This window comes from Oncorhynchus mykiss, chromosome 13, assembly GCF_057628025.1.
Source record: "Oncorhynchus mykiss isolate SJ-2025 chromosome 13, ASM5762802v1, whole genome shotgun sequence".
NCBI classification, from domain to species: domain Eukaryota; kingdom Metazoa; phylum Chordata; class Actinopteri; order Salmoniformes; family Salmonidae; genus Oncorhynchus; species Oncorhynchus mykiss.
Window position 1 is genome coordinate 3,100,109 of NC_143034.1, and position 10,987 is coordinate 3,111,095.

General features: G+C 39.2%; 1 protein-coding gene across 1 annotated transcript; it reads left to right on the forward strand.

Annotated features, from left to right (window-relative positions):
• The first annotated feature begins 832 nt into the window (after window positions 1-832).
• LOC110487321 (uncharacterized) lies at window positions 833-10,495 on the forward strand. The gene is made up of 2 exons (XM_036948678.2): window positions 833-1,481; window positions 9,209-10,495. Exons 1-2 carry the CDS (start codon window positions 1,058-1,060, stop codon window positions 10,168-10,170), a joined length of 1,386 nt encoding a protein of 461 aa, XP_036804573.2. The 5' UTR covers window positions 833-1,057; the 3' UTR covers window positions 10,171-10,495.
• Window positions 10,496-10,987: the final 492 nt, after the last annotated feature.

The window sequence follows — 10,987 nt, forward strand, 5'->3', positions numbered from 1 at the left end:
CACCAATTGATTTCACATCCCCCAGAGAGTCAAAAAAAAAAAAAATAGTTGTGGAAATCTCACAGTACTTAGAACTATATAAATTCCTGTAGAAGTTGGAACTAAAGTTAGAGACTAATTTGGGTTCGTCTGTGATGAGACCATTAATATTTAATTGTTGAAATGTATTATTTTTAAGAGTGGTCTTTTTCTAACCTGAAAAAAAAAACAAGATGAATTTTGTTCACCCTCCTCCAGCCACTTCTTCCCAGATCTGACAAAGGCTCCCTCTGCTTTCAGTTTATACATATGATCCAACTTGTGTTGTAGCTCAAACAGAACAGATGTGTCCTCCTCTGAGAGACTTTCAACAGACTTTTGAACGAGACAGCTGATCTTTGTAATTATACTTTCTTCTTCAACTCTCCTCGTCTTGGCAAGAATATTCCCATATATTCTTAAATATTTTCCAACCTCATATTTAAAAGGCTGCTAGGACATGAACACAGTAGCACAGACTAGATCCATATGACGTTGAGAAATAGTGCATTGTGGGAAGTTTAGAAGATACCCTGGAAATATGTTAGTAAATAGGTAATAACGCAAAAACAGAACTGTTTTTTCTTAATAGGTAACCATATCGTGACCACAACTAAGTTACTAAGTTACTAAGTTACTAAGTCTTTAACCACACAGTGTTGTTACATTGGTGAGTAAAAACTCATGCTTCCTACGCTTTAACATTTTGTCTGAAAATAAAACATTTTACTCAACTGCGTTACCCCCTCCAGTCAGCAGATGGCGGTCTGAGACTTTAAGGCAATGCTGCTGGTGTGGCGTATAATGTAGTGGACGGAACGCTTCTTTCAACAGCAACAACAGTTAGTCAGCCACCTCGGTAGCTTGTTAGACCAAATAGACGAACCAATAGAGACGCTTTCGTGTATATTAGCCGCTGTATGTCGTCTAGCGTTAGTTAGTTATCCGATTTAATTTCATATTTACGGTGTTGTTGTTCTTGGTCAGCTAGCGGGCTGGTTAAGTTAGCATTAGCCTAAGCTAGCTAACATCCCCGACCATGAGTTCACTGAGCTGCTCTCCTCCTGCTAAAGAAGAGGAGGTCTCCTGGACGGAGAAAGAAGCTCTCGTCAAAGAGGAGGATGAAGAGGAGAAGGCTGTTACAATAGAAAAACAAGTAGAGGATGAGGCTGTTACGGTGAAAGAAGAAGAGAAAGACGTTTCAGTGAAAGAAGAGGAAGACGCGTTCAGAGTGAAAGAGGAGGAGGATGTTACAGTAAAAGAAGAGGAGGAGGATGCAGTTTTTGGAGTGAAAGAGGAAGAGGAGGAGATGACTGTCACATATAAAATGGAGGAGGAAGAAGAAGAGGAGGAAACTGGATATCTGGGCCCGGTTTCCCAAACGCATCTTATGTCATCCAATGGTTCTAACGGTGAACTTAACCGTAAGATGGTTTTGAGAAACCGTTCCCTGATTAACACTAGTAAGTACTGTCTTAAAAACAGAGGCACAAACTCTGCAGTTGAACTGATGTTTGGTGTTAAGGTGGAAATCTGCAATCGCTACATCCATATTGTGACTTTTAAATTATTTATTTACAGCCATTGACTCTTGAAGAATATAACACATGCCTCATGAGCTTAGTTCAACTGTTTACCCCATCAGAACCCTAAATAAGCTTTTTTTACTCCAATGTTTAGAAACAATGTAAACCAACACTGTATATCCTCAACATGGTTAAAACTATAATGTTGATATCATGGATGGTCAGTCCTTGCATCCATAGGTCTGTCTATGAATTTGAGAGTAGTTACATTTCTCCAGCCCCATCCATCTTATTACCAAAACAGTGGTGTAATTACAGCTTTGTTATTGGTTGAACTGCAGATTAGTTGATTGATTGTGTAGCTTTTTTAATGGGACAACCTAGGATATAAACAGCAACAAAATGCCAGCCATGAGTCACTGGACCCAGGTTCCTAGGATATATAGTATATTCTAGAATTCATCCATGAGGTCATAATGAGAGTTTAACCAGGTTTCTAGGATATATAGTATATTCTAGAATTCATCCATGAGGTCATAATGAGAGTTTAACCAGGTTTCTAGGATATATAGTATATTCTAGAATTCATCCATGATGTCATAATGTTAGTTTAACCAGGTTTCTAGGATATATAGTATATTCTAGAATTCATCCATGAGGTCATAATGATAGTTTAACCAGGTTTCTAGGATATATAGTATATTCTAGAATTCATCCATGAGGTCATAATGATAGTTTAACCAGGTTTCTAGGATATATAGTATGTTCTAGAATTCATCCATGATGTCATAATGATAGTTTAACCAGGTTTCTAGGATATATAGTATATTCTAGAATTCATCCATGATGTCATAATGACAGTTTAACCAGGTTTCTAGGATATATAGTATATTCTAGAATTCATCCATGATGTCATAATGATAATTTAACCAGGTTTCTAGGATATATAGTATATTCTAGAATTCATCCATGATGTCATAATGATAGTTTAACCAGGTTTCTAGGATATATAGTATATTCTAGAATTCATCCATGTTGTCATAATGATAGATTAACCAGGTTTCTAGGATATATTGTATATTCTAGAATTCATCCATGATGTCATAATGATAGTTTAACCAGGTTTCTAGGATATATAGTATATTCTAGAATTCATCCATGATGTCATAATGATAGTTTAACCAGGTTTCTATGATATATAGTATATTCTAGAATTCATCCATGATGTCATAATGATAGTTTAACCAGGTTTCTAGGATATATAGTATATTCTAGAATTCATCCATGATGTCATAATGATAGTTTAACCAGGTTCCTAGGATATATAGTATATTCTAGAATTCATCCATGTTGTCATAATGATAGTTTAACCAGGTTTCTAGGATATATAGTATATTCTAGAATTCATCCATGAGGTCATAATGATAGTTTAACCAGGTTTCTAGGATATATAGTATATTCTAGAATTCATCCATGATGTCATAATGATAGTTTAACCAGGTTTCTAGGATATATAGTATATTCTAGAATTCATCCATGATGTCATAATGTTAGTTTAACCAGGTTTCTAGGATATATAGTATATTCTAGAATTCATCCATGAGGTCATAATGACCGCTAAATAGCGGTTAAATCGGTGACGTCACATGCTCTGAGACCTTGAAGTAGTGGTTCCCCTTGCTCTGCAAGGGCCGCTGCTTTTGTGGAGCGATGGGTAACGATGCTTCGTGGGTGACTGTTGTTGATGTGTGCAGAGGGTCCCTGGTTCGCGCCCGGGGACGGCCTAAAGTTATACTGTTACATATAGTATATTCTAGAATTCATCCGTGAGGTCATAATGATAGTTTAATAGTTTAACCAGGTTTCTAGAATATATAGTATATTCTAGAATTCATTCATGAGGTCATAATGAGAGTTTTAACCTACTTTTGAAGCTGTACAGTGTTTGTTTACAAACAGTGGTGTCATACAGGCGTATATATTGGTTTCTGATGGGGTGAGACAGTTGAAACATGAGTCGTTTATAAGCTCTATTCTTCAGGAGTCAATGGTGATATATTATATGGGTCTCTCTATAGCTACCAGTGTAGATTTCCTGTGGAGGTCAAATTGTTAGAACTGTTGATAAGTCATTGTATAATATTCAGCCAATTGTTTTAGGGTTGACCGTAGTCTACTGGTCGATTGTTCTGTCGATGGGCTGTTTTGTTGACCGAGATTTATTTTTGTAGAGGAGTCGCAAATACTCTATATATTCAACATTTTGTGGACACACCTTCAAATTAGTGGGTTCAGCTATTTCAGCCACATCCGTTGCTGACTGGTGAATAACATCGAGAACACAGCCGTGCAATTTCCATAGACAAACACTGGTAGTAGAATGGACTTACTGAAGAGCTCTTCCATTAAATGTAGCACCATCATGGGATGCAACCTTTCCATAGACAAACACTGGTAGTAGAATGGCCTTACTGAAGAGCTCTTCCTTTAAATGTAGCACCATCATGGGATGCAACCTTTCCATAGACAAACACTGGTAGTAGAATGGACTTACTGAAGAGCTCTTACTTTAAATGTAGCACCATCATGGGATGCAACCTTTCCATAGACAAACACTGGTAGTAGAATGGCCTTACTGAAGAGCTCTTCCTTTAAATGTAGCACCATCATGGGATGCAACCTTTCCATAGACAAACACTGGTAGTAGAATGGCCTTACTGAAGAGCTCTTCCTTTAAATGTAGCACCATCATGGGATGCAACCTTTCCATAGACAAACACTGGTAGTAGAATGGCCTTACTGAAGAGCTCTTACTTTAAATGTAGCACCATCATGGGATGCAACCTTTCCATAGACAAACACTGGTAGTAGAATGGCCTTACTGAAGAGCTCTTCCTTTAAATGTAGCACCATCATGGGATGCAACCTTTCCATAGACAAACACTGGTAGTAGAATGGCCTTACTGAAGAGCTCTTACTTTAAATGTAGCACCATCATGGGATGCAACCTTTCCATAGACAAACACTGGTAGTAGAATGGCCTTACTGAAGAGCTCTTACTTTAAATGTAGCACCATCATGGGATGCAACCTTTCCATAGACACACACTGGTAATAGAATGGCCTTACTGAAGAGCTCTTCCTTTAAATGTAGCACCATCATGGGATGCAACCTTTCCATAGACACACACTGGTAGTAGAATGGCCTTACTGAAGAGCTCTTACTTTAAATGTAGCACCATCATGGGATGCAACCTTTCCATAGACACACACTGGTAGTAGAATGGCCTTACTGAAGAGCTCTTCCATTAAATGTAGCACCATCATGGGATGCAACCTTTCCATAGACAAACACTGGTAGTAGAATGGCCTTACTGAAAAGCTCTTCCTTTAAATGTAGCACCATCATGGGATGCAACCTTTCCATAGACAAACACTGGTAGTAGAATGGCCTTACTGAAAAGCTCTTCCTTTAAATGTAGCACCATCATGGGATGCAACCTTTCCAACAAGTCAATTTGTAAAATTTCTGCCCTGTTAGAGCTGCCTCAGGTCAACTGTAAGTGCTATTATTGTGAAGTGGAAACCTCTAGGAGCAACAACGGCTCAGCCACACAAGGTCACAGAACGGGACCTCCGAGTGCTCAAGCGCATTCCAAACTGCCTGTGGAAGCAACATCAGCACAATAACTTTGTCGGGAGCTTCATGAGATGGGTTTTCATGGTCGAGCAGTCACACACACACAAGCCTAAGATCACCATGCGCAATGCCATACGTTGGCTTGGTGTAAAGCTCGCCGCCATTGGACTCTGGAGCAGTGGAAACGCGAGTCCTCTGGAGTGATGAATCCCACTCTGGAGTGATGAATCCCATCTGGCAGATGCCCGGACAACACTACCTGTCTGAATGCACAGTGCAACTGTAAAGTTTGGTGGAAGAGGAATAATGATCTGGGGCTGTTTTTTCATGGTTCGGGCACCTTAGTTCCAACGAAGGGACATTTTAACACTACATCATACAATGACATTCTATAATATTCTGTGCTTCCAACAGTTTGGGGAACAGTTTGGCTCTTTCCTGTTGCAGCACGACAATGCCCCTGTGCCTAAAGCGAAGTCCAAACAGATATGGTTTGACGAGATCGATGTGGAAGAACTTGACTTGCCTGCACAGAGCCCTGACCTTAACCCCATCGAACACCTTAGGGATACATTGGTTTTAGCTTAATTGTCTAAGACAATTGAGGAGAGAGCAAACCGCAACTTAATTAGGACTATAATAAGCCTAACTGTTGAAAATGCCTGGCAGTATAAATCAGGACCAGTCAATAGTTTGGACGCACCTACTCATTCAAGGCTTTTTCTTTATTTGTACTATTTTCTACATTGTAGAATAACAGTGAAGTCATCAAAACTATAAAATAACACATATGGAATCATGTAGTAACCAAAAAAGTGTTAAACAAACCAAAATGTATTTTATATTTCAGATTCTTCAAATAGCCACCCTTTGCCTTGATGACAGCTTTGCACACTCTTGGCATTCTCTCTACCAGCTTCATGAGGTAGTCACCTGGAATGCATTTCAATTAACTTCTCTGGGATATGCACCTCGATAACAGCCAGTGAAATTGCAGGGCGCCAAATTCAAAACAACAGAACAAACATACAAGTGTTTTACACCATTTTAGAGATAAACTTCTTGTTAATCCAACCACAGTGTCCGATTTCAAAAAGGCTTTACCGCGAAAGCATACATTGTGATTGTCTGAGGACGCTAACCTTTGATCTTCATCAGATGGCACTCATAGGACTTCATGTTACACAATACATGTATGTTTTGTTCAATAAAGTATATATTTATATCCAAAAATCTCAGTTTACATTATTATTATTATTATTACTATTATTATAGTTTACGCGTTATGTTCAGTAATGTTTTGCCTCCAAATCGTCCGGTGATTTTGCAGAGAGCCACATCAATTTACAGAAATTCTCATCATAAACGCTGATGAAAGAGACAAGTGTTATACATAGAATTAAAGATACACTTCTCCTTAATGCCACCACTGTGTCAGATTTTTTTAAAAGCTTTACGGCAAAAGCACACCATGCGATTTTCTATCGCTCAGCCTCCAAAACAAGCCATACAGATACCCGCCATGTTGTGGAGTCAACAAAATTTAGAAATAGCATTATAAATATTGACTTACCTTTGATGATCTTCATCGGAATGCACTCCCAGGAATCCCAGTTCCACAATAAATGTTTGTTTTGTTCAATAAAGTCCATACTTATGTCCAAATACCTCCTTTTTGTTCTCGCGTTTAGTTCACTATTCCAAATGCACTAGGCGCGGGCACTAAGTCCAGACGAAAATTCTAAAAAGTTCCATTACCGTTCATAGAAACATGTCAAACAATGTATATAATCAATCTTTAGGATGTTTTTATCATAAATCTTCAATAATGTTTCAACCGGACAATTCCTTTGTCTTTAGAAATTAAAAGGAACTGAGCTTGCGAGACTTAGCTCAAGGCTTTCTGCCAGACACCTGGTTGAAACAGCTCTTATTCGCTCCCCCTTTGCAGTAGAGGCCTGAAACAACATTCTAAAGACTGTTGACATCTAGTGGAAGGTGTAGGAAGTGCAATATGACCCCATTTACACTGTATATTGGATAGGCAATCACTTGAAAAACTACAAACCTCAGATTTCCCACTTCCTGGTTCGATTTTTCTCAGGTTTTCTCCTGCCATATGAGTTCTGTTATACTCACAGACATCATTCAAACAGTTTTAGAAATTCAGAGTGTTTTCTTTCCAAATCTACCATATCCTACCTTCTGGGCCTGAGTAGCAGGCAGTTTACTCTGGGTACACTTTTCATCCAGACGTGATAAATACTGCCCCCTATCCCAAATAAGTTTTAACAGGTGTTCCTTGTTAAGTTCATTTGTGGAATTTCTTTCCTCCTTAATGTGTTTGAGCCAATCACTTGTGTTGTGAAAAGGTAGGGGTGGTATAGCCCTATTTTGTAAAAGACCAAGTCCATATTATGGCAGGAACAGCTCAAATAAGCAAAGAGAAATGACTGTCCGTCATTAATTTAAGACATGAAGGTCAGTCAATCTGGAAAATGTCAAAACTTTGAAGGTTTCTTTGTGTGCCGCAAAAACCATCAAGCGCTATGATGAAACTGGCTCTCATGAGGACCGCCACAGGAAAGGAAACCCAGAGTTACCTCTGTTGCTGCACAGGATAAGTTCATTAAAGTTACCAGCCTCAGAAATGGGCGAATAACTGCACCTCCGATTGCAGCCCAAATACACTTTTCAGAGTTCAAGTAACATACACATCTCAACATCAACTGTTAAGAACTACTAAATAACACCAATAACAAGAAGAAGAGACTTACTTGGGCCAAGAAACACAAGCAATGGACATTAGACGGATGGAACTCTGTCCTTTGGTCTGATGAGTTCAAATTTCAGATTTTTGGTTCCAACCGCGGTGTCTTTGTGAGATGCAGATTAGGTGAATGGATGATCTCCGCATGTGTAGTTCCCACTGTGAAGCATGGAGGAGGAGGTGTGATGGAGTGAGGGTGCTTTGCTGTTGACACTGCTGGTGATTTATTTAGAATTCAAGGCACACTTAACAGCATGGCTACTACAGCAATGCACCATCCCATCTGGCTTGCGCTTAGTGGGACTATCATTTGTTTTTCAAAAGGACAAAACCTCCGGGCTGTGTAATGGCTATTTGATCAGGAAGGAGAGTGATGGAGTGCTGCGTTAGATGACCTGGCCTCCCTAACCACCCGACCTCAAAGCAATTGAGATGGTTTGGGATGAGTTGGACCGCGGAGTGAAGGAAAAGCAGCCAACAAGTGTTCAAAATACCTATTTTTTGATGCGGCAGTTGTGAGCTTGAATGCTAACACTCATTGACAGGCTGGTAGCAAAGCTAACCAAAGAGCATTTTACTTAAACATGATATTAAGCAGGACATTCAAGCAACCTGTAAAATGGAGGCTATTTTTTAGCTGTCGGCCTATGGGAGAATACCCCCAGAGTTTTCCCCCCACGGTGGTGAATTAGTGAATAGACACCAGAGCTTAATGTGAGTTTCCTTCAGTAGCACTCCTGATCTTGCTCTGATAACGTGTGGTAACATTCGGAATACATTGTGAAAAAACAAAGATCTTCGCTCACCATTTCTGCCCACACAGATATACTGCAACGAGATAACAGATATACTGCAACGAGATAACAGATATACTGCAACGAGATAACAGATATACTGCAACTAGATAACAGGTATACTGCAACTAGATAACAGGTATACTGCAACTAGATAACAGGTATACTACAACTAGACAACATATATATACTGCATATTGGTGACCAAGAGTCGTCTGCTTAGGGTTTCAACAACTGTAATAACTTATTTCTACAATCATCCACTTTACTACTGTGAAAAAATAAGACTAAATATGACTGTTGTTGCTCACTTGACTGTTAAGAAAATAGTCCGTTTGTGAAAGCTTTTAAACATTCATTACAGACGTAAAAATCATGGGCATCACCTTTAGCTCAAATAAACAATGGATTTCTGCTGTTGTGGGCCTTTAACCATCTGTCTGACTTTGTTGTTCACACAGGAGAGATACGGGACTATCGTGGATCCTCTGGAGAGCCTCAACAACATCATGAAGCTGACGAGGCAGAGAAGAGTCCCTCCAGATCAGAACACCTCAAGAAACACCAGCGGAAACCCACAAGGAAGAAATCTCACCACTGCTCTGACTGTGGGAAGAGATTCACCTCTTCAACAGACCTTAAAAGACATCAGAGAATACATACAGGAGAGAAACCTTATAGTTGTGATTGGTGTGGGAAGAGTTTTACTACGTCTAGCCAGCTGACTATACACCAGAGAATACACACAGGAGAGAAACCTTACCACTGCTCTGACTGTGGAACAAGTTTTGTTTCTTCCCAATATTTAAAATCACACAAGAGAACACACACAATAGCGAAACCTTACCACTGCTCTGACTGTGGAAAGTGTTTCGTTTCGTCACAATATTTAAAATCACACCAGAAAACACACACAGGTGAGAAGCTTTATAGCTGTGATCAATGTGGGAAGAGTTTTAGTCACTCAAGCAACCTGATGGTACATTTGAGAATGCACACTGGAGAGAAACCTTATAGCTGTGATCAATGCGGCAAGAGTTTTACTTCATCTAGTCAGCTGACTATACACAAGAGAACACACACAGGAGATAAACCTTACCACTGCTCTGACTGTGGAAAGAGTTTTGTTTCGTCCCAATATTTAAAATCACACCAGAAAACACACAAAGGAGAGAAGCCTTATAGCTGTGATCAATGTGGGAGGAGTTTTACTCACTCAAGCAACATGATATCACACCAGAGAACACACACAGGAGCGAAACCTTGTGGCTGTAATCAATGTGGGAAGAGGTTTACTCAGCCAAACATCCTGATAGCACACCAGAGAACTCACACAGGAGAGAAGCCTTATAGCTGTGATCAATGTGGCAAGAATTACGCTGGTAAAAGATCTCTGATAAAACATCAGAAAGTACATACATGAAGGAGTTGTTTCATGATATCAATGAAATGATGTCACAATGTAGAATGTTTTAACATTGTAGTAGGAGTGTTCTAATGATGTCACAATGTAGAATGCTTTAACATTGTAGTAGGAGTGTTCTAATGATGTCACAATGTAGAATGCTTTAACATTGTAGTAGGAGTATTCTAATGATGTCATAATGTAGAACCCTAAATGTTTGTCCCCTGTTCTGTTGATTTCAGCATGATATGGATATTAGCCCCATTGGGAAAAGTACAGGCTCTGAATTGAAAGAGTACTATTTATGTGATTAACATAAGCACAAATAAAGTGTAGCATTTCACTTCCCACGTTGGCGACCTACTTGAATCAAACTGCAACACTTTAAATGTAGTGAGCTGTTTTCTACAAATTTACCTCTAAATAGTGATATACACATTATTCCCAGATTCCATGTGGTGTTTGAGCTGTTTTAACAGGACGTAAACCTCATCTCCCCCCTCTTGCGCAATTGATTTCAACGTGATATTGATGAGTTATGACAAATAAGTGTTGTGTTCCTTTGTTTAGTGACCCCTAAATTTAAATGCATCACTCCAAAATGTAGCTGACTGTCTTCTGCAGGTTGTCCTCTAACCAGTGAGGTAAAAGATATCTCCCATTTCCATGTGTTTTTTTGTTTAGTTGTGTTACTTGCAACAGCACGTACAACCTGATTTCCCCCCTAATCGATGTCAGTGATTTATTGCCACTTGTCAAAACAACATTGTTTCTGGTGCTTGTGCAGTTTACAAGGAGCTTGTTTAAGTAATATTTTAATAATAATAATAGTAAT